Raw genomic sequence first — 27,677 nt, forward strand, 5'->3', positions numbered from 1 at the left:
CCATCTGGTGCCATGTCTGCACTATTTTTTGGGTACAGTAAGTATGAAATAATTTTCAACACCAAATGTGTATGTCAAAGTTTGTGATTTTAATAACTTCCAGTTCATCAAATTTCTATTGTAGTAGTCATGGTGAGTAGGCCTAAATCTTTCTTTTCAGACAGCACAAAGCTGAGAACAAGAGCCAAATTTCATTTCAAATGTTAAACTCATATTGTAATAAACAATAAAGTGGTTCTTAAGTCTTTTATAGTACAATTTAGTGGCAAAAGGTTTAGAATTGTCCAAATAAGATTAGATTTTAAAATGTGCTTACAAATTGTACACTGTAACCAAGGTCACCAGAACATCCCCACAGAAAGGTTACATTCAGAAGACCACATAAAATAAAATGCAACAAGGGACTCATTCAGACCATCCAATATTCAGATGAAGAGAAAGCAGACTTTCAGCCAAAAATGTTGAAAAGATTTGAGAAAACAATTTTTTTTTTTTCACCTTAGGCACAAACAGTATGTAAACTCAACTGTAGAGATCATGCTTTGTTCTGTTTATGGCACAAAATTGCAGTGCCTATGGAGAGCACATTTGTAGAATTATTCAGATGCCAGATCTTCAAATGAATGGTACATTCAACAAAAACAAATTGCAAATAACATTTTTAAACTTTCCGAAATGACATCAAAAGCTTCATATTTAGGGCTGTAATAGAGCAGGGACAACATATACAGTCTTTTAGGCTACAATACCAAAAATAATGATAGTCAGGGAAATATTTCCCATATTAATATATCTTTATGGACAACATCAAGTATTTTCTCTTCTCATTTTAAATATTTGCACTGTTAAATTACAATACATAGTTTACAGTCAGATAAAAATCTGAATTTGTCAAGTTTGTCAGCTCAAATGCTCAACCGCAGAACAGCAAACTGTAAATGTTAACCACAGACCTTTCATTAGGGCAGGGGTGTCCAAACTTTTTACACCGAGGGCCGAATTTTGAAACTTATACGGAGCAGAGTGCCACACAATGAAATGAACCATTTGAAATGTTGCATAACATTGTTTCAATGAACCTCCACACATTTAATAAGACTTGGAACATTAATATTAGCTTGGTTTAAAATTCTGGACTTTTTCCAATTTTACAGTAAAAATTACTTTGTTGTTGTTTTTGGACCAACTTAGCAGGAAGCCTGAGGGCCAACAAAAATTGGTCTGAGGGCCACATTTGGCCCCCGGGCCGTAGTTTGGACATGCCTGATTTGGGGAATGAGTGCTCTCTCAAATAAATTTGAGTTTTCATTTTCTAAATTGAGCATCAGTTTATCTAATTTGTATGTGAATCCATATAGGATACATATGATTCAGCCATCAGTGTTCAAGATTTGAAGTGGCTATTGAAGTTATAACGTTCAATAGAGATCTGGGAGTAAATTACTTAATAATTTCCAGAACCAGACTTTCAGGTCTACAATTAAAACTATAATTACGAGAAAAAACTTGAAAAAAATCAAGAGACAATGACCTTTGCATAGCAAACTGTACAGAGGAGCTGCTGCTGCTGCGATGTAAGAGACATTTACAATTTACAGAGTATTTACAAATGTACAGAAAATGGAATGAGCACCACCTGGGCCATAGAAGGAAGGGCTGTTCACTGGATATCAAATGAACTGCACAAAAGGTAGTCCTTTTTGGGCATGCCCATAAAATAAGCGACTGGATAGAATGGAGTGCTAAGACTGAAGTAGCTCAAATGAGGGCTTCACTCTCCCCTTCACAAGCCCTTTATGGGAAAATGAGCGCAAACAAGCCACGGGATCCTGTCCCACCAAAGAAGAGGTTTACTCAAACAATTTAGGGATGGACATGTGCGTCGTCTGTGACTTGTCCATTTCTGCATCACCCTTTCCCTCAGCCAGAGGCTTCGAGTCGTCTTCAAACACCGTTGGCGCTCATCTTGCTCTTGTGAGACAATTCTGTTGCGGCTTTTGCCTGAAACAAAAGATGGAACAAAACTTACTAGTGAGGAAATAATGTGAGCTATATATGTATATATATTGAAATGCTTAAAAATGTTATACAAATTTACAGAATGTTCCTTTAGCCGAAACTAACCGTTGGAGATTAGCTGACCATGTGATAATGATCAAAGTCAAGTACAAACCATTGGGATTACACAATCCTTACTAATTATGTTACTATGTGAGGTGAATCGGAATAATAACATTTTCAGAAATTGTTTATCGCCAAATTAAAAAAAGAATGTAGAGAAAGGTACTTTAGAGGCTACATGTTGAAAATGTGTCACTTTGTGGCTTGTAGAAATGTGAAAGCTTCTGACCTGGAGGACTTCAGCTGGAGTGAGAGGTTTATCAGACAGAGTAGATGCTTTATCTCTTATCTCCTCCACCTGAAATACCACAATGTTCAGAATAAATAGATTGAGGACAAGAAACTGGTATTACATTGCATTACATTACTAACCGGCCTGTCTTTAATAATGAGGGCAGGGTCTTTGAGCACGTCAGAACTGACTGAAGATGTGTTTGTCTCAGTCTTATCCAAAGCAGGTGGAGGGCTTATCTTCTGTAGGAAGGAACAAGCAATACAATTATATAGTTTCATTACTGTTGTACTTGCAAACGTGGTGTGCAAGAGTGCAGTTCATACCTCTAACTTGGTAACAGGGGGGATGACGGGAGCCTTTGGTTTGACGTCTGTCAGGTACATAGCCCTGGACAGCAACAGAAGTGAAGGAGGCACGTTCTCCTTCAGATGCAGATCCAACCACTGAGAAAGAAACCGTAATTAGGACAAATATGTTTTAATAATAATACTACGTTAATTAATGGTGTAATTTACTACACCAATTTATGGTTCAGCCACCAATACTCTTTAAATGATAGACTGTTGGGTATTCACTAGTTCTTACTTGCTGCATTTGTTGTCGAAGCTGATCAGTGGTGAGACCCAAGGACCTCATCCCACGGCTACGACACGCAGCCTGGAGTTCTGACACAGTCATGGCTGCTACACCTTCAGCTGCAATCATCTAACAAGATATAAAATACCAAAGTTGACAATGATACTTAATTAACCATCTTTACAAACAATATTTTAATACACACCTCATCATCTGCCTTGATAGTTCTCAGTTGCATCATTAACTGAAAACGCAACAAGTTGTTTGTGCCTATTGGCTGCAGCTCCAGCAATTTACACAGAGCGACCAGCTGGGGGCGCTCCAGATTCTCCAGTGTTAGCTCATCCTCAAACAACTTGGAAAACTTCACAATGTCCTTAGTAGTAGGCTGCTCACCTGTGCCTCGTACCTGTGAAATATTTAGGAACCCTTACTGTAAAAGCACAGAAACATTTATAATTCTTCATACTTGTACTTCATTGCACTTACTTGCTGTACATATGTGGAGAAGCGCTGAGTCTCATCGTGCGTCTGAGCCTTCGCCTTGTTCCTGCGCGCCATTTCAGCGATGGTCTCCTGGAGGAACTTGGCCAGTTCAAGCTTTGCAGCCAAACCCTTTTTCTGTTTCTCCTCCTACCGAAAAGTACAACATATAAAATAAATGAATGAACTTAAAAGTTAGTGTGCAAGTATTTGTAGTGGGCTGAGTGTTACTCTTTTGAGTGAAACACAAATTGCATCAATTGCTCAATACCATCAGCATGAAGATACCTTTTTGGTTTCTGTCTCAAAGGTAGAGGGCAGCATCTCAGGGAAGAGCTTCAGAAAAACAGGCAGAAGAAACTCCATGAAGGGGACAATGATGAACACCATGAATGGCACCAGGCGGAACAGATCGGCACAGGTCCTCATGAGCTGCAAATACAAACAGCAGATTCTTTTAATGCATCCAAAACGTGCACCAACACAGCCAGACGCAGCCAAAAATAACTCAAATACAGTAAATGGTAAAATAGTCACATTAACATCGCGCTTTTCTACCAAAGTGCTTTACATCAAGGAACCAGTCACACATTCAAACACCACTGTACGCAGACACAGGGGGCAGTGTCTTGCCCAGGGCGGCAGTATTCCCAACACGTTTTGGCAAACTACTTATCAAAACTGTGTGTGGGTCTGGGGCTTGACCGCTGCGTTTCAATTTCTAGGGCGGAGTTTAGAGCAGAGACACAACCAATCACATAAACCCAGAAGTGACACAAAAACGCAACGCGCTTAACCGGATATTACGTGGCCCATGTCAACAAGGCGTGTTCTGCGTTATCCATCCCCGAACGCAGAAAATGTCTCCTGAATCGCGACGACGCCATTTGTATAACCGCGTCTAACGCACGTTCATCGCGGCGAGTAGAGCAGACTTTCCTGATTGTTCAAACCGAAGCGAGAGCAGACGTAAACACTCAGTCACGAGCCGGGTCCGCCATCTTGAATGTTTTGGAGCAGGGTGAAGAGCTACTTCCGTGTCCCAGTGTGATGCGTTAAAACTTCCGCCTGGGATTGGTAAATTGGTCGGTAGATGGAATACCGACGATCTCATTGGCTATTGACGACTCTGAGTCCAGACCGAGACGCATTCTAACAGAATGTGGGCGGGGCTGGCGGATCAGGCAACCAACCTGTGGGTCAGTGGATCTGACCGCTCAGGATGTTAATGTCGGGAGCAGAAGACGAGCGCTCTGCCACTGAGATACTGCCGGCAGTACTATATACTACAAACAGTATTATCACTGCATGTACAAAGAGCAGATGACAGGCGTGTCTGCAGTTTATCAGTGGTGTGAATGTTGAATCCAATTTTTTTTTTCTCGAGACAACAGAATAGAAAACTAAAAAATAACACCAACCAATGTTAACTGATGGAGAGCCAATTCATAAAACTTACCCTCCTTCTTTCCCTGCGTGAGAGTAATTGTCCATGCAGTAGTCTCCACACCATCCTTCCAGCGATGCTGATGTCAATCCCCAGTAACCGGAAGCCATTGTAGTAGTGCTTCAGCTCATCCACAACTCTTTGATAAATAGATTTTTTAACCAGTGTCCTCTCCTGCGGCGGGGTCACTGCTGCTGTTGCAGCTGCTGCAGTCGGAGCAGGTGAGGCTGCAGGAGGAGACTGTGAAACAATCCCAGAATCTTTTTTTGTTGTTGAAGCATCCTGATCCGATGCCGCAATGAGCTTACTGTCCTCAGGCTTTATATCCTGGAGCCAGGTACCCGAGCCATGCAAAGAGCGAGCCAAAAGGGTTGCCCTGAGGCCAAGGCGGTCGTAGTTGGGGTAGATGTAGCGGGAGTGTCTGGAAGAAACCACTGAAAACTTGTGGACCGGGTCTAAATGGAGATAGGCCTTGGAAGACAGAGAGGAGCAGCTGTGTCTCTTGGATAGTAAATATGATCCCCTGTAGACAAGACAAACTGGTTAGGATTATGTAATGGTTTGTCTGTGTGATGTATAGTTTGAAAATGTTAATAAATTCTTGAATACAACACTGTTAAATAACAATCAAATAGCTGTTAAACCATTAAGTGTTTTTGTGATCAATATAAACAGTAGTTATTTTGAACGTCCTATATAATGCATATATGACAGTTTGAACTTTTTGCCATGTTATTATATAGTTTCCTCAACACAAACATATCTGGAGAAGCGTTTTGTTTAATTCACATTCATTGTATATGAGCATGCCTTACTTAGTCTCCAAGGCTGAAATGCGTAGTTGCTGTAGCTGTTAATCCACTAGTAATAAAGCCAAGCACTTTTAGAGGAATATGAAATTACAATTTTTCTGATAAGTATTACATTACAAGTTTTATACAGAATAAGACTTCACTAAGATGCATCCCAATTTTTGTTTATGAGAAGTGGGCAATCAAGTGCCTTTACTTATATGCATTAACTATTTTTAACTATCAAAAACAAATTGCCCAAAGGCAGTTAAAAAAAGTCTGACTAAAGTATAATAAAGAACTAGAAGTCATCTTACATAATATTTTCGTTTTGTGTCTGCATTCAATGATTAACTAGAAAATTAGATAAGAATGTGGAATGACCATCAAAAGTCTAACGTCAAGTTTCACAATGCAATACAGACAAGCAGCTAGAAGTAATCCGTTGTTATTGTTCAGTTGATAAATGTTTGGGCAACAAAACTATTATTAAATCTTTCATATACATCATCAAGGGCAAAATTAAAAAAAAACTAACACTATTGGGGGGGGGACCGAAATATAAACTGGTAAACTGATTTAAGAAATTCCCCTTTTTTTTTGTATAGAGGTCTAAACTACAGTTTTAAAATGTTTGTATACAAAGGATATAATCTAATTAATTGTGGCACAAGCAGTCCACATTTCATTTTAGTCATTACAACTCCTGGAGAATAAATGTCACTTATTGCTTCCACTGAAAAACAACACTAATTGCAGATTAAACATAGTCATTTCTATGAGTTTATGAAATATGTCTCTCGGCTGGGCTGGGAACGCCTCGGGATCCCCGGAGGAGTTGGAGGACGTGTCTGGGGAGGAGTTGGAGGACGTGTCTGGGGAGGAGTTGGAGGACGTGTCTGGGGAGGAGTTGGAGGACGTGTCTGGGGAGGAGTTGGAGGACGTGTCTGGGGAGGAGTTGGAGGAAGTGTCTGGGGAGGAGTTGGAGGAAGTGTCTGGGGAGGAGTTGGAGGAAGTGTCTGGGGAGGAGTTGGAGGAAGTGTCTGGGGAGGAGTTGGAGGAAGTGTCTGGGGAGGAGTTGGAGGAAGTGTCTGGGGGAGAGGAAAGTCTGTTGTTGTTGTTGCTTTTAATGGCGACTGGCAGCAAACTACAAAGCTGCATTTACCGCCATCTTTAGACTTTATTCTATTATTCCCTGCTTAGACTGCTGCTCCCGTGACCCTGCCCCGGAGAAGCGGTAGAAGATGGCTGGGTTTATGAAAAATACAAACACTAAGTACAATGCAAGTTCTTTGGGTTATTTTTAGACCATGTGGGACCACCACAGTCTCCTCTATTAAATGACCCCCTGTCTAACCTCTCAATAAGAGCTCAAATAGATCACGTGATGTCCTTTGACGTAAATGGAGTCATGCGTTTCAGATCTGAACATTACGTAAACACGAGTTGCCTGCATTGAGCCTTTATCGATGCACACCTTGCACCTAAGTGAGAATCCGGCCTCTGCAACAGTGCGGGCCTTACCTGGATCGTGTCACTGCGAAGAGCACCTGGTGACCGAAGACTGCCATTGTATAACACAGAACTCTGGGAAAAGCACATGGAGAGAAGTGGGGGCGGTGCAATTCTCAGGTTACATTCAGTGTGCGGCAGCTCAATGCAAGAGACAGTTTGTCCCTTCATCCACCAAACCGCGCACGACATGAAGAAACATAAAACAGTGATTTCAGATTGCTGGTGACGCGTTATACTGAGCTTTACCTACTCGTGATAAAGTAAACGTATAGTTCTTCGAATGAGCGGCATGTCTCGTTTCAGACTTGAGCGTAAACGACAACGTACAAATGAATAACTCGTTTCTTAAAAGCGAATATTTATTGTTGGTTATTTTTGATCCACTGTGTGGCATTTACAGTCCCACGCGATGCTTTGATTTGCATCTAGCATCAAAGTGCTGTTTTAGCAGCATAGTTAGCATAGCTTGGGCTAATGCTAAGCTAGCCGAGTGAAATGGCAGTCCACTAACCTCCAGCGTCAGTGACCGAGCTGCAGCTGCTGACTGGGCGTTGAAAGGCTTCGAGTGAGGAAACTAATGAAAGAATCCATCCACAGAGTCTATCAGAGTTAATCCGTCCCAAATAAAGTAACGTTTCAGAAGATGATACACCCATTTAGGGTGGGTTTACTGGCTTTGATATTTCAACGATTTTTGTCAGTGTCGAGTACAAGCAGCGTCTGGTGGTGAGCTGCTGCTGCTGCACTGACGTCACGCGTTCATGCGTAAACGACGTGCGTGCTGTCAAAGATCGGCTATGTAAAAAACAGAGGACTCACTCACACAGAGACATTACCAAATGTTGTGTTTTGTTGTGCTGTTCATCTTCATCATCTAAACAACTGGTTTCATGTTAATAAATGATCGCTACAGTTGAACTAGAAGCGGTGCAACGACAAGAAGCCATTTCTGTGTAATACAGGGCCATATCCTGCACTGGACAATACTAGAAGTTCTAAATCTACAAAGTACAAATAAGTTCTTGAACTACAAAGTAGTGTCAAATGTTTACGAAGACAATATAAAAAAAAAATATATATATATATTTTTTTTAATTAAAAACTCAAAATACCCTAACATTATTATATTATTCTCTATACCTTAATTTTGTGTAGAAATACGGAACAGATATCCATTCAGTTTTCTCACTATGATAGATATCATCTACTATTTCCTAACAAATGCTCTTTTTAAATCAAATCAAGCACCTTAAAATTACATGATCTTGTTTACCTTAAAACTGCAATTGTAATGCCTAAAGCATATAACACTGTATCCAAGAGATGTTGAAACCCAAAGAGAACAATTTCAGCGGATTGGTATTTTCAGAAAGATAACGTAAGAGCAAGTTTAGAAGGGGCCTGGGTAGAACAATAACGGGCTCCAAACTATTTACTTATTGAGAAATAGTAATAGTCAAATACTAAAATGGTAATAAAGTAAAATAAGTGTTGTGAATATAAATGCCATTGTGAGGCATCTTTGCTGCTTTCTTTCACCAACTAGATCAATCAATAAAATAAATAAAATCTATTCATGGGTTTCTTATTATAGTTCCCATTTTGAAGACTTTTGACCATTTTAATATATATATGAATAAAACATTTTTGAACCCAAAATCACAACAGCAGTTGCTTCGGTGGGCATTTCAGAATTGTTGATTTAACCATTCAGACAACGAAACAATCAAACGCTGATTAAACAATGTTAACATAAATTTAGCAAATGGACAACTGTCCCTGAGCATAAACTGTCCTTAGAACCACCTCCTCTGCAGGGAAAACCCTGTGAAGAAAAGTGGGTCGTCTGGTATAGGGAGAGTTCTTCCTGGAGCGTCCGTGTCTATAGGTCAGAGTCATGAGATGTGGCATCAGCAGTGTCTGAAACAGTAGCACTCCCCGAGGGCTGGAAGAAGGAGAAAACATGTGAACAGCAATTTACAGACACAGGTGAACTAAAATATGAAATATATTTGATAGTGGAAATAAGAGTTAGCAGAGGATAGTGCTCAAGCTCCCATACTTACCCCAGCATAGTTGCTCCTAGGGCAGCGCGGCTGGGAAACAGTTTCCGTTCCTCACTGGCCTGACCATAAGCTATTTCAAAGATGAGCACTATAATCCTGTTCTTAAATGAAAAGACATGTGTGTGTCTATACATAATAATAATGATAATAATAATAATAATAATAATATTAATAATAATAATAATAATAATAAAAACTATGTTTCTGGTGGAGGGTCAACCACCTGTTTGTCTCCCTGGAGATGTTATTACTTTATCTGGAATGTTCCACAGTATGGCATTTTTATTTACGGAAATTGATTGCAAAAGAATGGGCCTACACTGAAATACATGCATTCTGATTGAGTGGGGTCGAGTGACCTGTAACATGGTCTGGAGGTCTGAGGAATAAAGTCTGGCGGTAATGCAACACTCGGATGCCAACCGCCATAAAACACCAACAACAACAACAACATGGTCTGGAGGTGCCAGATGCTCGTTTCCATGGCAATGGAATTTTCCAGGCAAAGCAAAAACATATCCATAAAAGTGGGCCTATATATTTATTGGCATATTTTCAGTTCACTTTATGGTAATAAATACATACTATTTACTTTATAACAGCAGATTGTGCTCGGTGCTATGACTTCTCCTTTTATGCATTGTTTTTTATGTTTTCTGTAGCCACTGGTGTTCAATATTGATGTCTAAACTGTTATGAATGAATTAATACCATAAGTCAAGTGAAAATGCGACGAGCATCTACCACAGAAGCAAAGAAACTGAACCGCAAACTGAAAGTTGTGTTCGAACTACACATCCCGATGACACATGCGACTGACCCCTTCAGGCCGGATCTGAAGAGTGCTTCTTTTTCCTCTTGCGAATTCGCGCTGAACTGGAGACACCAGCCTCCAAGTGACCAGCAGGCGGGCTGTTTTTGTCAAGACGAGACCGTCCACAGGCTCCTTGAAAGATCAGAATAGAAATAAAACACAGGCGGAAATGCAACTGGAAAAAACCGTGTAAAGCTTTTCGAATCGCTCTTGTCCCTTATCACACAGAGGAAGAGGCAAGCAAAGGGATTGGGCAGCGAGCAGAGAGCGTAACACCCCCTCCTCCTCTGTGTTGAGAATTGCGTTAAACCCAAAACGAGAAAAGGAAGGCCCGCGGTTTTAAAACAACATAACAGGAGCATATCCGATATTTTTTTGTTTCCCCCCCCCTCTACAGCAAACGAGGAAACGGTGCTGGCTGGTGTATGTGTTTAGAATGGGACACGCTGAAGGTACTGACATTTTTATTCCCCTGCATCTCTAGACTCGGCATCAGTCCGTGCTCTCTGTGCCCCTTTGCTCGTCTCCCTGTCCACAGGCGTGTTTACCTGCATGTTTTTGCCCTCTGCCGCAATCTGCAAACGCCTCGCCCACGCCACCGGCTCTGTCTTTGTTGTCACATTTTCACCCAAACGCCCGCGATGGAGGTTTAATCACGCCACACAATTTGATTTAAAGGGGCAAAGGCGGCCATATTGGCAACGGAACGCTAGCCTAGCAGCGTTAGCTTCATTAGCACACCATCTCCAATGTGGGGTGTACGACATTGTAATAACGATCAAGTCCAAGCATTACACGTTAACACTTTGCATTATACGCAAACTATGTCTGTGCGTTGTGTGAGCTTGTTTACTTGACAGTATTCTCGTGTTTGAAGGCAAATTCTTTGATGCCAGGTAGCTGCTGTAGGCTAATAACGCAGAAAGCTAAAGGAGCATTCACTGTTACATTTTGTCTGCGCAGTCGCCTCTGTGTTTATCCGGGCGAATGTACTAATACACTATAGTTACCCAGTTATAATCCTGTAATGGGTAAGGGGTGAATGTCTGCTAATTGACACTTGCCAGTTGCCCTCTGCCAGCGTTGGGCGCCCCCCGGTTATAAGTGGCACGGAAACACGTCCATTGAGCAGTCACTGTGGCCCTGTGTTGCTTTTGCACACTATCTGTGGTTGTTATTATGAATTCCATATGAAATTCACATTTAATTATCTAACCAGAACACCATGAGCTATTGTCTACAGTGAAATATTTTCATATTAGCAAAATGTTGCAACATGAATGTAATCTAAATAGATGACTGATGAACAATAAAATCATGTTGTGTTTTTTTGTATTGACAGGTCCAGTCAAAGAAAAAGACAGTTAAGGATGCAGGAGCTCAACAATGGATTTCTCCTTCTCTTTCATGCAAGGGATCATGGGAAATACAATTCAGCAACCCCCACAGCTTATTGACTCTGCAAACATTCGACAGGAAGGCACCTGTGACACTGGTAGTGACCCTGGCGAGGATGGGCCCTCATATAACACTGCCCTGGATGCTGAGTTTTCCTATCCATCGTCTGCCTCAGAGGACATGCCTCAGGTTCCCAACGGCTATCCGGCCAGTTTGGGCCTTTATGAGCCACAGACCAAGTTTTCCTCCTTGTACTCACAGTTTCCAAATGGCTCAGCCAATGGCTATGGGGCCATCCGAGGTTATGGAGAGCATGGGCTCTTACCCGGGGAGGGGACTGTCTTGAGGGGTCCTGGTCTTCAGGAAAGACCCTTGTCCCCTGTATCCCCTCCTCTGCCCACACATCACTCCCACATCCATCACCAACATCAGTCACACCACCACCACACGCACCTTGCACAGCACTACCACACAAACCAGCCTCACATCCATCAGCACAGCTCCCCACCACCACTGCCCTCCCAGCAACACCTGCCTCACACACCGCACATCATGAGCCATACTTTGCCCCCAATACCACCTCTGCACCTGCCTTCATCCAGCCCACCTCCTTCCCTGGTGGACAGTACACCATCATCACAGCCATCCCATGCACTGCCTAATGCTCCCAGTGGGGTTCTGAAGAAAACCAGCTCCCCAGAAATCAAGCTGAAAATAATTAAAACCTATCAGAATGGCAAGGAGCTCTTTGAGTCTGCACTGTGTGGAGATCTGCTCCAAGAGCTGCAGGTACATTATGTGTAATTGTATTTTTTCAAACAAGTATGATTTTTAAATGTGTCTTATTTATCTAAATGATTTCTAAATTATATTTTTTTTCTTAAGGGCAAAATTGTTCATAGATGTATTTATCTTATCTTATCTTATTTATTTATTTTTGGGTGAAACCCCAGATGATGTCTTATACTACATTCAGTGTATCTGCTCACTTTTATACAGAACGATTCGCAGAAAAAGACTGCTGGTCTAATGCAGCGCAGACATGAAAGAAAAAAGGAAAAGAGGAAAAAGACTTCCAAGCTGCAGCCGCAGGTTCAGCCTAAAAGCTTGGACCAGTGTTCAAATCATACCGATACAGACCAGACGAAGGACACACGTCTCCTGCTCACACAAAGAGAAGGACCCACAGCACAGCCCACCAAGACAGTTATCAAAGCTGAACCAAAGACGCCTAAAGCAAAATCACAACAGGTCATTACAGACTGGCCTCATCATATCATATCATGTTTGTATTTTGGTCTAATCAAAAATATATTGTTCCAGGTTGTTAAAGTTCACCATCCTTCGGTGATCCAGGAGACGGGATTCTGCAAAGAGTTTGTAATCGGAGACCTGGTGTGGTCCAAGGTGGGCACCTATCCCTGGTGGCCTTGTATGATCTCGTCAGACCCACAGATGAAGGTTCACACCCGCATCAACACAAGAGGTGTGGTGACCGACATTAACAAACACATTATAATTACGGATTCACTTCTGTATTATTTAGTTTTTGATTGTAATTATCTGATATTTTTTCACAGGGCACAGGGAGTATCATGTCCAGTTTTTTGGAAGTGTGGCTGAACGTGCTTGGATCCACGAGAAGAGGATTGTTACGTACCTAAGCAAGCAGCAGTTTGAAGAGCTTCAAGCTGAGACGCTACGCAAAACCACAAACCAAGTGGAGAAACAAAAGGTAAATTGGGAAGGCTGACACAATATCGCAAGAATAAACTATCAACAACAAACTGTTCCCGTTAATGTTGTCAATGCTCCTAGAGATGTGAAGTACACACTGAACAGAATCCTACTTTTTACACATATTGCGTAGTCTAATTGCAGTCGCAATAGCTGGGCAGCCATATTCTCGTCTTTTGGCTTTCTGACAGCAAACTTCATGTTTTATTTACAGATAATAAATGTAGATGGCCCATTTCATGCACATGGAATTCACAAAAGATAATTGTTTGTACAAATCTAATTCCAGCTCCTGAAGCCTATTCCTCAACGAGAGCGGACACAGTGGGAGGTTGGTGTAGGTCATGCTGAAGATGCCTTGAAAATGACACGACAAGAGAGAAGTGACAACTACACCTTCATATATGTTGACCCTGACCCTACCGAAGCACCGCCCATCAAAAAACCAAACATCAAGCTGGAAAAACGCACCCGGCGCTCCAGTGGCTCAATAAACAAAAAGGAGGACGGGGGAGTCAAGTCACCAGACAAGGAGGCAGTTCCTCGTCGACTCCAGCCTCGTAGACAGTGCAGCATTTCAAATACAGACAATAACCAGTCGTCAAATGATGAGGGCAGTCAAAAGGAAGAGCCAACCTCGCCAACCTCACCAACCTCACCTAACCACAAAACCACTGTCGGACAAACTACAGAAGAATCACCTGCACCTGTCAGAGCCTGGAAAACTGCAGCTGCAAGAAAATTATTACCTCTTTCCATAACAATGAAAAGGTTAAATGTGGAAATTACCAAATGTGATTGGCCTCTTCTTCAGAAAAAGCCAACATCACCAAAAAAAGAAAATGAAAAAGAAGAGCCAGTCGAAAAAGAATCCCGACAGCCGGATCTGGGCTACTGCTCTCCTGAGGTTAGTAAGAGGAAGATTTTGAGTTGCAATAAAGTCATGATCAGAAATTGAAATTAATGAAAAAGCAAACAAACACATTAATAAAATGCTTGATAAATGGTTATTTATTTATAGAAATTGTTGAATGCAATTTCGAGTCACTAATGTCTTCAGCAGGACAGTCAGGCTAAACCAGAGCCTAGTCCTGAAGAAGAAGAGGATGAAGAGGATGGGGAGGAGGCAGAGGAGGCAGAGGAGGCAGAAGAGGCAGAAGAGGTAGAGGAGGAGGCCGATGCTGAGGCCGATGCTGAGGCTGATGAGAGGAGAGATTCTCCTGTGAGTCAAAGTGAAGAAGGTGTGCAACAAAGCTCCTCCCCTGGGTCGCCCCCCAGCAGTCCCCATGGTCAGTAAACTCCAGTGTGGCCTCCTCTTATAGAAGTCTTTTTATGGCTGGTCCTATTTTTTGAATGACAATGTATCTTTGGCCTGTGAACACTGATGATTATTTTTGAACAATTTGAACAATTTCTTTGAAAATAGCTGACATTTGAGCAATTTGGCACTAAAGTGTGCAAACAGATCTATATTTCAACAGTGCATTTAGTGACTGAACAGATTAACTTGACTTAAAATCTCAATTTGGCTAATGGTCTCACTTTTGCTTCTGGGGTTATTTTTTAGAGAATGTTCTGACTCCACTATGTGTAATGTTATTTAGGTTCTCAGGAGAGAAAGCTACAGAGACGATCAGTAAGAAGCAGATCTGAGTCAGAGAGGGGCAGTGATGTTGTTCCTAAGAAGAAAACAAAAAAGGAACAGGTAAATTTGATTAAAATTGCCTAAAAATAATCTTAACACAAACTGATACATGCATTTTAATCGTTTTGGTTTGTTTTTTTACAGGCCGAGATGGCTCCAGAGACAACTCAGAAAACTGGTTCACAAAAAGGTATTTCCCTGCAAACATCCATTTAAATTGTATCATATTTTGGAATAACTACTGCTGCTAATGCCTCTTATGTTGTTGTAGGGGCAAGTGAGATCTCGGATGCTTGTAAGCCCTTGAAGAAACGAAGCCGGGCGTCTACCGATGTTGAAATCACTTCCTCTCAGTACAGAGATACTTCAGATTCAGATTCTAGAGGCCTCAGTGATCCACAGGTACATTATGCATGTTTCATTATTGTAAAATATGGGTAATATAAATCATGAATAACCTTTGACTCATTGATTCAGGGATTGTTCGGTAAGAGTCTTGATAGTCCAGCTGCAGCAGACGCTGATGCCTCAGACACTCAGTCAGTGGACTCTGGTTTATCGCGGCAGGACGGAAGCACGGGGAAAAGTGACACAGTTTGCCAGGTCAGTCCTTCATAAAAATGTAATTTTCACAAGTTTTAGTTACGCGGACTGGTTTAATATAAATCCATATATCTCTGTAGATCTGTGAAGTCTATGGAGAGGGTCTTGTTGTTTGTGAAGGTGACTGCAACAGACACTTTCACTTAGAGTGCCTCGGTTTCAAGTCTTTACCTGAAGGCAGGTTCACCTGCTCAGAATGCAGAAATGGTCAGTAACATCTTATGATCTTAACAAATTCTAATTACCATAGTTTAGCTTTATTATTATTATTGTTATTGTTAAGTCTTTGACATATGCTTGTCTTTTTTTCAGGCAATCACCCTTGTTTCAGCTGTAAAACCACAGGTTCAGACGTCACTCGCTGCTCAGTGTCTGGATGTGGCTGTTACTATCACATGGACTGTGTCCAAAAGCTGCCAGGAACCACCAGTCAAGAAGGAGGCTTCTCCTGCCCTCAGCACAGCTGCTCCACCTGCTGCCTCGAGAGAGACATGCAGCGAGCCACCAATGGTACCGCATACAAATATAAACTATGTCTACTAGGGTCTTGGTTATTTGCACAGAAGTACTTAACTATTATTCTTTGCCCAGGTCGTCTGATGCGTTGTATCCGCTGTCCTATCGCCTACCACACAGGAGACAGCTGTGTGGCTGCAGGGAGTGTGCTCCTCACCCATCACATTATGATCTGCAGCAGCCACAGCAGCACCAAGAAGAACGGCCTCCTCACATCACCTGTCAATGTGGGCTGGTGCTTCCTGTGTGATAGAGGTGAGCTATCCTCCTGTACTATGATATTTTGGAATAATAAATGATTTTATTTTTTAATTCTTTAATAGCACCTAAATGCTCAGGCTGTTGCACTGCACTCTACTTAAAAGATGTGTCTTCCATATCCATATACCTGTTAAACTAGAAGTTGAGTGAACTGTTGAGCCTTTTGTGTCAGTAAAGAGTTTGTTTTGCCATTCTTTTGTTTGCTGAAGAGTGTGAGAGGCTGTGTGTGTATATTCCTTATCATTTCAGATTTTTAGATACTTTTGAGTTTGACTGTGGCTCACCTTCGTCTCTTCCTGTGTGTCTTGTGTAGGGCTGTTAGTGCAAGACCTTACTGACACCATATTAAGTTCATATGCCTATAAGTCCCACTACCTTCTGACTGAGTCAAATCGTGCTGAGTTGAAATTACCTATGATTCCCTCTCCTTCGTCAGCTACCAAAAAGAATATTGGGAAAGGTAACTCAACAGTTTTCTCTTATTTCCCCCACTGGCCTGTGTTTGTTGTGCCTGCTCTGTTCTTAAGTATTTCTTTTTTTATGTCTGCTGTGCTCCCAAAATAACCCAACAATTGCAAGGCAGAATTGTCTAAAGTGTCAATGGTTCCCTGATTCTTAAAACGGGACATTGGCATGATGCAAGAATGTTCTTCAGTTATTCTCAATGCTTGATTTTGAAAAACAAACACTTAACTGTAAAAAATACAAAAAGGCTGTCATTGTTTGGCAGCCAATGATGATTTGTTTTAAAGTCATTCTTGCATGACACTTAATATGAAGATGATTCACGCATTGCATTGGTCTAGCTGTGAATCACTAGCTCTTGGTGACAAAGTGACAAACGCCCAGCTGTGAATCCTGTTTAGGAGAGTGTTTCTGATGGGGGTTCTGTAATTGGCGTTGCTCTTTCGTTAGCATTGGTCTGTTTCTGCTTGTCTGCTTTGTGGAGCTTATTGCAGCTAGAAGTGCTTTGCTTTTGCCTCGTACCAGGCCTTGTTTGTTGTCCAGTCCCTTTCCCTGTATCACAGCAAAGCTTTTTCCCTTGCCTTATTCAAAGATATTTGGTAACAGCTCTTAAGCTTTGACCTGCCTTGGATGGAACTTGTTTAATCATTCCTTATGTCTATTTTAACAATGGGTCACAATAAAACAGTCACTATTATGGCTGTCAAAACATACATAAACTGAAAATATATTGACGCTTTTTAATTCCATACAAGCAGGTCAGTGTAGAAAGTGTGATGGACAGGATTGCATGTTTGCTTTTTGGCAATAGTTTGTTATTCCTATTTTAACCTCTGGCTTTATCCTTGTGCTGCTGCATGAATCCATAGACTGGCTACACTACAGTGCTCTGAATCTGATTGTCAGACATATACTGCATTATATTGTACACAATAAGGCTTTTCCAGGTCTGCGGGCCAACCATGCAGCCAAGCTTTTACAGAAACTGTCAACTTATGTTCATTGCAGCAAACGCCTAAACGTTGAATGCACTATTTAAACACCTTTATTGTTTTTCAGCATTGTCATGTCTGCAAATAAGATTCAGAGGATTTTATGTTTAGGTGCATTGCTTAACCATGCACTCCTTTCTTTGCATTTCCTTTTCCCATCATGCATGCATACGTGCACACACGCACGTACACAATCTCATACACATACATTCACACAACTGTAGGGGGCAAGTTGCTGTGCTGTGACTCTTGCCCGGCCTCCTTCCACCCGGAGTGTTTGGAGATGGACCTGCCAGACGGGCCGTGGTCTTGCACTGACTGCAAGGCTGGGAAGAAACCTCATTACAAACAAATTGTCTGGGTCAAACTGGGTAATTACAGGTATGTGCAGTTTAAGCTTTACCAGATTCATACAATATTAAGATTAATTTTAACAGACCTTTGGATTATGAGTAATTTTAATATTTCTGAACTTGTATCTTTTAGTTTTGTGTTAGTGTTCATTTACGTTTTCTGTTCCAGGTGGTGGCCAGCTGAGATTTGCAATCCTCGTTTGGTGCCATCAAACATTCAGAGCCTTCGACATGACGTTGGGGACTTTCCAGTCTTCTTCTTTGGCTCTCACGACTACTACTGGATCAATCAGGGGCGTGTGTTTCCTTATGTAGATAATGATAAGAACTTTGTCACTGGTCAAATTAACGTCAACAAAACGTTTAAAAAAGGTAAGGCTGCCATTTTTCTTTATACACTATTGTTTCACTATACCCTACCTATAACTGGTAATTTCTGTGTTTTTCAGCTCTTGAAGAAGCAGCACGCAGGTTTCAAGAACTTAAGGCTCAAAGAGAGAGCAGGGAGGCCTTAGAACAGGAACGCAACTCTCGTAAACCCCCACCATACAAGTTTATCAAGGTATATTGAATTATAGTGTAGAATTAGCAGAGGTAGCTAGTAGTACATGTGTGAAATATTTCATGTATGTTTTTATTTTAGTCCAATAAGCCAGTGGGCAAAGTCCAGATGCACGTAGCAGATTTGTCAGAAGTTTCTCGGTGTAACTGCAAGTCCACCGATGAGCACCCATGTGGGCTGGACTCTCAGTGTCTCAACCGCCTGCTGCAGTACGAGTGCCACCCTCAGGTCAGTGTCGCTGTCGACTACGGAGAAACAACCTCCACATGAAGCCAAACTGAAGCTGGTGTGTTTTCTCAGGTGTGCCCAGCAGGTGAGAACTGTGAAAACCAGTGCTTCTCTAAGCGCCTGTATGCAGAGACGGAAGTGTTCAAGACCGAGGGCTGTGGCTGGGGCCTACAAACCAATCAGGCTCTGAGAAAGGTACAATTTACTTGTTTACATGTTCTTTTTTGTAACTACTGATTCATATTCTTACCTGCATGAAGGAAGTGTAGAGGATGTGTACCGGTATTTAACTTTTATTGCATTTGATTTTCCAGTATGCCTTCTATTGGAGGTCAGTTAATGTAATATAGAGTGGTAGTTTAATGCAACGCACAATATTGTATATAGTTTGTAGCTCTTCTGTAATTGAACCACTTCTCGTGTAGGAATGTATGAGATTTATTTTTTCATTTTTTTCGTTTGATATTTCACTGTATGTGACTGAACGACTCTGCGCACAGGGCGACTTTGTGATTGAATATGTTGGAGAAGTGATTGACTCTGAGGAATGCCAACAGCGAATCAAACAGGCTCATGAAAGTCATGGGACCAACTTCTATATGCTCACACTCACAAAGGTAATACTAAGCTGCATTCTCCCAGAATTCCCTTTTCCCGTCCATTTCACATTGTCAACAGTGAATGATGTGAGTGATATTTGTACTGATACAACTACTTCTAATACAAAATACACCTGTGAACATGGGAAAGAAAGATTTATCGCATTTGAATATTATTTTATAGAACTTTTCATTTCCTGTCACACTTATTTGAAAGAATATGTTTTTGTTTGTTTTATTAATTTTTGCGCCAGGATCGTGTAATTGATGCTGGGCCAAAAGGAAACTCTGCCCGCTTTATGAACCACAGCTGCAGCCCAAACTGTGAAACCCAGAAATGGACTGTAAATGGGGATGTGCACATTGGGCTCTTTGCTCTTTGTGATATTGAAGCTGGTGAGTGAAAATCCATATATTGTACACTTCACATGTTGTAGATGTTTAATCTCCCCCTGATGCGTGTGCAGGCACAGAGCTGACGTTCAACTACAACCTGCACTGTGTCGGGAACAGGAGGACGTCGTGTCACTGTGGGGCAGACAACTGTTCTGGATACCTCGGGGTGCAGCCAACAGTGAGAGCAATTTAACTTTACTGTACACTAGAAGTGGGTAGAGGTGAGTAGCCAAATATTGTACTCAAGTAAGAGTAAAGTTACCTCAAAATAATGTTACTCAAGTAAAAGTACATAATATGATCCAATAAATCACCGTACTCAAGTAAGAATAAAATATTTGAGACAAATACTACTCAATTAAGAGTAATTGTAGCAGTAACTCTCTGGCTATAACATCTGATTTATTATTTGAAGTTTTCTTAATTGTAAGGACTTTAAATATTGCTCAAAATCCGGTAAATCTGGTCCGACCACAAAAATCACATCTGATAAAGCGGTGCAGGAAACACAATTGTTTAAAGTCTGTGTACTCCCTCTTCTTTTTTTGAATACTCTTTTTAGTAATTTCAGTAATTTCATGTCAACATAAAGCGAGATTTACTCACTGTGGGTAAGTGCAGTTACTTTAAACAACATATTGCTCAGTAAACTATTGCAAGAAGTACAATTTTATTAGAAAGTCACCCAAGTAAATGTCACAAAGTAATTGTACCACCTCCCTCTGCTCACTACTTTTCTGGTGGAGGATCCGCCACCTACTCCTCACCATGAAAATGCATTGCCTGGAATGTTGCACAGTATGGAATTGAACTTATCTATTCAGCATTTATTCAATTACAGGTGTTTCTACAGCTAAAAAAATACCATAAAGAACATGCATTTATTGTTCTCCACAGATCTAACCTGTAACTTGGGTCAACTATGTGTCTCAATATATATTGATACTTAGACAATACACTAGAACATTCCATGCAAAGCAAAAACCTCTTCATGGAAACAGACAGTTGGCAAACCCTCAACCAGAATGTTACATAGTGCATCTTTAATTTAGCATAAAATGACATGAAAAAATGAAAAATCTATGTATTTCTTCACCAGAGTGCTCTAGTTATGGATAAAGAGGAGAAGGCTAGAAATTCAAAGTTAAAGCCCAAGAAGCGGAAGCTGCGACCTGAGGGAAAGCAGCCCCACGAGTACTTCTGTTTCTGTTGTGGAGAAGCCGGGGAGCTTGTCATGTGCGATCGCAAAGACTGTCCTAAAGCCTACCATCTCCTGTGTCTCAGCCTCACCAAGCCTCCATACGGTCAGAAGAACACACTCTTTATGGTCTCACGTGTGTGGCCCTATTGCTTTGAAAATACATAAACATTCAGGGGTTTTCAGTCTGTACATTCAGTCTGCTCACATGCTCAAATATATGCCAATACATTCCACTGAAAATAAGCAAGTTCGAGTCAAACGCAACACTTTCATCTCCGCCTGACAAAATAAATATTAAATTAGAATAGAAAAATGCCTTTTAATAACACCATAACACCAACCAGTCCAGGCATGGGCGAAAACTGGACTTTAGACGTACTATTATATCATCACTCTTATTTATTTTCTTTTTTTTAATATATGTAATTGATTTGCACTAAATAATATGCCCCAATAAACAATTACCAATAGTTTGTGATATAAAATTCAACTTATCATTACACATTTCTTGCCCTTATTCCGGTTCTGACGGACTCAACGGAGTTCAAACCATCAGTAGCTGTACTCATTCTCTGTCCGTAATAATCCACAGAAAAGCAATATCCACTTAGTTAATCCCATTTGGAGAAATAGTCCAATGAACATTGTTTCTTCCTGTGAAAAAACTCACAAATAAAGCTTGTCTGATACCTTCCTCCTTTCATCACAAACATGCAACTATTCAGATGCGTAAAAGTAGTAAACAGCCACATAAGACTTTATGCACCGCGCTTTCTGATCTTGTTAGCCTTTTGAACGCGCATTTCGTTAGATATATGTATTATTATACCAAACACACACACAAAAAATCTCTTATGTAGGGTTCTATTGGAAAATTAATGTTTACACTCATGACATTTTCACATACCGTACATTGTTTTTACCAGTTATAATAGGTATTTATAGTCTCAAAAACAGCTAAATCAAAATGTATTTTTTTAATATCATAGAGGAGCTAAAATTGTAGAATGATCAGTTTGGCACAGTTGGCACATATTTGGATAACTTGTTCCGAATATACTTTTTGATTCAGAAAGGTCAACAGCACCAAAATGCCTGTTCCTAGAGATCTGAAACTTTACACTTCGTTGTCAACAAGATAAACAGCATGTACAGTGAATAGCATAAGCACACAATGAAGTATGTCTTGCTTAGGACCTTTACAAAATGACAATATTCAGGTGAGACTAGAAAAATTATATATTTTTTATGTTTGGGCTTCTGTGCACAGGGATAAATATGCGACTGTTATCAGGTTAAACTCTTTAGATACTTCCTGCGACACTAAGGAATGTAAAAATCAACATGCGATTGTCCTTTTGGTTAATTTATTTGGTGTAGAAAATAGTCCAGCCTGGTTCCACCCTTACAAAAAACACTTAAACTAAAAAAACACTCACAAAAAATTGGGCCCATAATAAAGGTGTTTTAATTCATATGAAAAAATGTCACACGCTCTTGCACCAGTTGTGTTTTTATTTGTTAATTGCATGTTAATTGTTTATTCTTCAATTCTTACTACTTTTTTAAGATAGCAGTGTTTGAGTCCCCTGTATAACAATAGCTTTCTCCATGGCAATAATCAGAATCAGAAAAAAGTTTATTGCCATTGTCAATGAACATAATTCACAAAACATAGGAACTTGCTTTGGTAATTCAGTGCAACATTAAACAATGAACAATGATAAAACAAGCTATATAAGTCAAAAAGAAAACCAATGCTAAGTAATGCTAATGCATTAATGCTAATGCTAACGCTAGCAAAATGGAAGGGTGATGAGCTGAAAACAATATCAGAGCATCTTAAAATGTTTTAATTATGATTTATATGTCTGGGGAAGAAATATTAAATGGGAAAATAGCAAATTTTATTAAAAAAAAAATATTGCTTTGATGAGTTCCCTCTGATTAGATATATATGGCATGTTGTGGCATCTTTAAGGTGGCGTGGCAGTGGGTGGCTCTGGGCCCTTATAAGGACAAGTAGCATTTAAGGGGTGGAGTGAAATACATTTTAAATAATAATCTACGCGTTTCTTATCATTCAATTATATAATTGAATACCCCAAAAACATAATATATTGGACTAATATTTAGTCCAAACCTTCTTTTACAAAACCTCATGTGAAAATGGCTGTTTGTGTCTGCAGGGCGATGGGAATGTCCGTGGCACGACTGCAGCGTGTGCGCGTCTGCAGCCTCTTCTCTGTGTGAGTTCTGCCCTCGATCCTTCTGTGCGGAGCACAAGAGAGGGGCCCTCACGGTCTCCTCACTGGACGAGCGCCTCTGTTGCTCCAATCACAACCCTCTCAACCCCCTGAGCAGCTCCCCCAGGGCCACTCAGCTCCACACTCTGCCCCTCAGTCACACCAGAGTCAAGAAGGAGCCTGAAACAGAGCTTGGCCAGCATGACCCAAAGTGACATTGATTTTGCTTATACCTCATGTGTGCTCCTGCTGGCTACAACCGTCCTATCTTACTTCCACTCTTTGAAGAACACAACTGCTTTTCAAACCTGTGGGTGCAGCTCAGTTCAGTAAACACCTTTACAGCGCTGTGGTGAGGGCAGAGTGATTGGATTGGTGGCCTGGGACCAGAGCAGGCATCATTGGCGCTGTATTACCTCCTCCTTTGCTATGACGTTCTCTACAGCTCACCGTGCTCTTTGAAGGGCCCAATTCTACGTTACATTTGTGTTATATTTTTTACAATGGTGGGACACAAATAGTCAACTTACCTTTTATCAACATTGAGAAAAGGGATTGGATTTAAGAAGGTAATTCTTAGTTTGATCTGCTGAAAAGCCTGCCTTTCTCTGTTTCGAACATGATCAGTAATCACTCCTGGCATCATCGTCTTCATGTTGAGCTCTTCTCCAAAAGAAAAAAAAAAGGAATGGGGAAAATACTTCAGAAACACTCTACATTCCAACTCCTAGTTTGAATATTCTTATGGGTATAGATGGATATAATTATATACAGTATATATGTTAATGTTTACATACAGATTATCTCACTTCATCTCAGTGAGTGGTGTATTACGTTTGTTTCGGTGTTAAGCATTACACAGACCGCCTTGTGAAAATAATATGGTATAGTGTAATGTTTTGACATTACAGAAGTTATCGTGACTTTCATTTTGCCAGTGTCACTAGCCATTGCATACTGTACATATTGTAATAGGCTCATATTAGTGTAAAATATGTAAGGATCAGGAGGCAGAGCCGCTGTGTCTTTTTAAAACAAATCCGTTTCACCACATAGTTCTTACATTTCCTCCATGCATTGAACTGATGCTACCAGTCTAGAGGGCCGGCCCAGAGAGCGAAAGCTGGTGCTGTCAAAGTATTGTCACTGAGCATAAAGGATTACAAGATTCTGGCTGCACTAAAACTACTGCTCACATTCACTCTTCCTATTCAGTAACTGTGTACTGTGACCGCTTTTATTTTCCATTTCTAATTTGCCATACATTTCTGAATAGCACTTTCACACTGCTTGAGACTGAACACCTAAATAGGTCATGCTTATACAGATATATAAACATAGGTGTTTAAAATGGATACCTCTTCTTCATGTCGGGATTTAAACTGTGGTGTTACTGTTTTCTCTTGACCAGGAGCGTGCGAGGCGCTAGGCGTGGTACTGAGAAAAGTGACCTAAGCGTCTGTGGCAGGTGGTCAGTTGTGTTACAGCAAAGATAAGCCCTTGATGTTTGCAGACAGTGACTGAGGAACTTCTTTCAAACTAGGCTGGGCTTTATACAGACACAAGTCAGTATCGTGTACAAAGGCAAACTTATGTACAGTGTTTTTATCGCTCATCTGTCAAATCAAAATCTTTTGTATTTAATGCACCGTCTTTTGTACCATTTTTTCAGACACTAGTGCAGTAATTTGTCTCTTATCTCCATTAAGGTGTAAGTGACACTGTTTAAAATGGTGAGTTTTACATAATGTATATGTAGTCATACAGTTCTCCATTTTGTAGAATTGTTGGTGTAAGGACTCCACCACCATTTGGTATAAGGTGCTGCTCATGTATTTTGGTTCAACCTTTGGTATTCAAAGCAGTTCAATGTAGGAATGTTTGTTTATAGCAATTTATACAATTTAGGATTCACTCATTGACTTCTAATGTCATCAAAGCCCTACGTGTTTGCCTTGTCAAGTAAATGGCACTATTATAAATCATCTTCTGCCCTAAAACAGTGTTTAAAAACTATTTAACTATTGAAATGTTTAGTTTTAAAATTAAGAAGGGTAACGGTTTGGGAATTGATACATGTGCCACATGTGAACGACCAGAGGCGCTACGGCGGAAAGAATCATAAACTGCCGCCAGCAGCTACTTGGTTTAGCTTGATAATAACAACAATTTACTTAGTAACTTCAGACTATTAGTTCTTTCCTTTTCTCTGTAGTTCTTTTCGCTTGGGCGAATTTTAAAGGCACTTTTATGTTACATAAAGAAACTAAACTTGAATTATTATTTTTTAGAGAGCTGACGTCATCACAGTCACATTTGTGATTATCATTTCAAAACAATGCCTCAGTGGTAGCTTTACTTTGTTTCCATTAGTTTTGATCTGCTCACATTTATTTTTATGCCATGTTAAAGATGCCAACATTTTCTTTTTTGGACAAAGCTTCTTCAAAACCTGACAGCCTTTTGTTTTGTTTATTCTGCACATACAACTTGGTGCCAGTCTAAGGTCATCACAGTTGATTCAACAGCAGTATTGCCATGCCTGTTTTACACTTCCGTTACCGTGTTGTGAATGATTTGTTGGTTTATTATTGTTATAGTGCCCGGACATGTTTTTGAAAATAGTGCATGTTTAGTCTGATAATGATTTAAGTGTCCCTTATGCAACCTGAGGAAGGTTTTCTAAATGCCCAAGGTTTTACTCAATTCACATTTTTATAAAGTCACTTAAAGAGCAGCCCCATTGTCAAAGCAGGGCATGTTTCAGTTCACTGTGATGTCTTTTTGTGCAATGTTCAAACCTGTCTTTATGTTTGTCATGCTGTCGGCAGAGGAATAGTGTTGAAATAATAAATAAACATCTTTATAAGCACCCATCTCTTTTACTTATGGTAAAATAACTTACAGTAATTGGGATCATATTTATCTCTTGGTGTTGCTTCAATCTAAACATGGATGAACACAAAACATGTTGCGTACTGTTTAACCTGTGTTAAAGCATACTGCATATTGTTGAAATCTTGTAAATAGTTTGCTTTGAACTTGCATAGGATCATGTTACTGTGCGCGTGCTCTTTTGCCTGTACAATTCTGCTTCATGTGTGTGAGTGTTGCAGCGACACTCTTTTTGTACATTACTGTCTTTTTATTTGAAGATATTGATTCTGTCTTTTTTTCATTCTAAAGTGAGTTTGAAGAGTTCAGACATGCCTGAAGTTTGACTTTAATAAAGGTGTACTCTGTCTCAGTGAAACTTGTCCTGGGCCAAATTTTATGTAACATTTTAGACACACATCATCAGTCCAGTCTGTATCTTTGGGGAACCAATACAATGGGTGACTGCCCCCTTTTGTTTGTCCTGCACAGCCCTTTAGGCCCCTCTCCACATATTTAGAGAACGTCCCCCTTTATTCTTTTTTTGAAAATTAAAAAACACAACACAAACAACAATTTAGAGAAAATAAGGTATCCAATGAAAAGAAAGGTTAAGGCACACAAGGTCCAAAAAAAAGTCCCATTCTGTATTTGTTGAGGCAGTTTGAGATGTTTTTCCATTATGATGTCAGTCTAGTCCTTAATCGTCAGTGCAGTTTGTGTCATACATTTTTTTGTGATTGCCTTTTTCCCAGCTGCCAAGGTAACGTTTATGTTATCCATGGCAGGTTTTGAGGCCAAAATACTTAGTTCCGAAATTGAGTGGGATGGCGGTGTCAACACTGTCAACGGTGATGATTTGTTCATTTCCGTCCAATATTTATGTGCAGCCATAACCTCTCAATCATGCAGCCCCGTTTTATGACTAATGAGAACTTTGGGGTGATAAATAAAATGGGGAACATTCTTTTAACAGAATTCTTTCCAAGCATGAGATTTTTAAAGATTTTGTCTTACATTGTGAAGTACATATATTTTCCCAAAAAATTACCCTCTTTCTCCCATTCAATTTTAATGTATTTAATAGATTGGTTATCCAGGTCATGCATGCATTTATGTACTGTAGATATTATTCCTCTTGAATGTTCTTCTATGCCTTATCAGTGCTTTGGTTTATTTCATGTCCCCATTTTTCATTGATGTCATGTGAATTGTATGTGAAATTTACATTTACACACAGTTATAAGGTCATTTAAACGACTTTACCTAGTCATGGGTTTTATGACCTCTGTCCTGTTTTGAAAATACTTTAAGGACTTTGAGGAGCTTTAGTCCATTCAAAATGTAATTGTTAAATTGTTATGTCCACAAACATCCATGAGACCAATTAATGGATACATTATCATCTGTATGAATTCTGAAAATAAATATATGAATACATGTGTAAAAAATCCAACAAATTGAAAAAATACAGCATTCAGGTAAAATAATACTTTTTTTAATCCACGTGCAAGTGTAGACCTGAACCAGTAGGTGGCGCTCGTTAACTTGAC

General features: G+C 40.3%; 2 protein-coding genes across 10 annotated transcripts; one reads left to right on the forward strand and one right to left on the reverse strand.

The window, feature by feature from the left end:
• Positions 1 to 689: 689 nt before the first annotated feature.
• Positions 690 to 7,903, reverse strand: letm2 (leucine zipper-EF-hand containing transmembrane protein 2). Of its 2 annotated transcripts, XM_072433729.1 has the most exons (12): positions 7,680 to 7,903; positions 7,178 to 7,240; positions 4,875 to 5,385; positions 3,704 to 3,847; positions 3,422 to 3,565; positions 3,138 to 3,341; positions 2,942 to 3,061; positions 2,680 to 2,799; positions 2,494 to 2,595; positions 2,351 to 2,419; positions 1,260 to 2,001; positions 690 to 953 (listed from the first exon to the last, which is right to left on the reverse strand). In XM_072433729.1, exons 2-11 carry the CDS (start codon positions 7,222 to 7,224, stop codon positions 1,945 to 1,947), a joined length of 1,518 nt encoding a protein of 505 aa, XP_072289830.1. In that variant the 5' UTR covers positions 7,225 to 7,240; positions 7,680 to 7,903; the 3' UTR covers positions 690 to 953; positions 1,260 to 1,944. The 2 variants fall into 2 exon arrangements, with proteins under 2 accessions (XP_072289830.1, XP_072289831.1); XM_072433730.1 differs by lacking the exons at positions 690 to 953; positions 1,260 to 2,001; positions 2,351 to 2,419 and having other exon boundaries at positions 2,489 to 2,557; positions 2,666 to 2,799.
• A 2,171-nt stretch (positions 7,904 to 10,074) lies between these two features.
• Positions 10,075 to 26,503, forward strand: nsd3 (nuclear receptor binding SET domain protein 3). Of its 8 annotated transcripts, none has more exons than XM_072433034.1 (26): positions 10,075 to 10,500; positions 11,391 to 12,235; positions 12,446 to 12,697; positions 12,770 to 12,932; positions 13,027 to 13,181; positions 13,473 to 14,090; positions 14,244 to 14,345; positions 14,382 to 14,472; positions 14,788 to 14,888; positions 14,973 to 15,018; positions 15,100 to 15,230; positions 15,306 to 15,431; positions 15,512 to 15,638; positions 15,744 to 15,941; positions 16,023 to 16,202; positions 16,522 to 16,668; positions 17,890 to 18,046; positions 18,188 to 18,390; positions 18,468 to 18,580; positions 18,662 to 18,808; positions 18,881 to 19,003; positions 19,309 to 19,425; positions 19,662 to 19,803; positions 19,875 to 19,981; positions 20,903 to 21,107; positions 23,194 to 26,503. In XM_072433034.1, exons 2-26 carry the CDS (start codon positions 11,435 to 11,437, stop codon positions 23,463 to 23,465), a joined length of 4,824 nt encoding a protein of 1,607 aa, XP_072289135.1. In that variant the 5' UTR covers positions 10,075 to 10,500; positions 11,391 to 11,434; the 3' UTR covers positions 23,466 to 26,503. The 8 variants fall into 8 exon arrangements, with proteins under 8 accessions (XP_072289135.1, XP_072289137.1, XP_072289136.1 ...); XM_072433036.1 differs by having other exon boundaries at positions 14,391 to 14,472; XM_072433035.1 differs by having other exon boundaries at positions 14,247 to 14,345.
• The last annotated feature ends 1,174 nt before the right edge of the window (positions 26,504 to 27,677 follow it).

Source organism: Eucyclogobius newberryi, unplaced genomic scaffold (assembly GCF_026437365.1).
Source record: "Eucyclogobius newberryi isolate DKJ021-1_F unplaced genomic scaffold, fEucNew1.0.hap1 SCAF_6, whole genome shotgun sequence".
Classification (NCBI taxonomy): domain Eukaryota; kingdom Metazoa; phylum Chordata; class Actinopteri; order Gobiiformes; family Gobiidae; genus Eucyclogobius; species Eucyclogobius newberryi.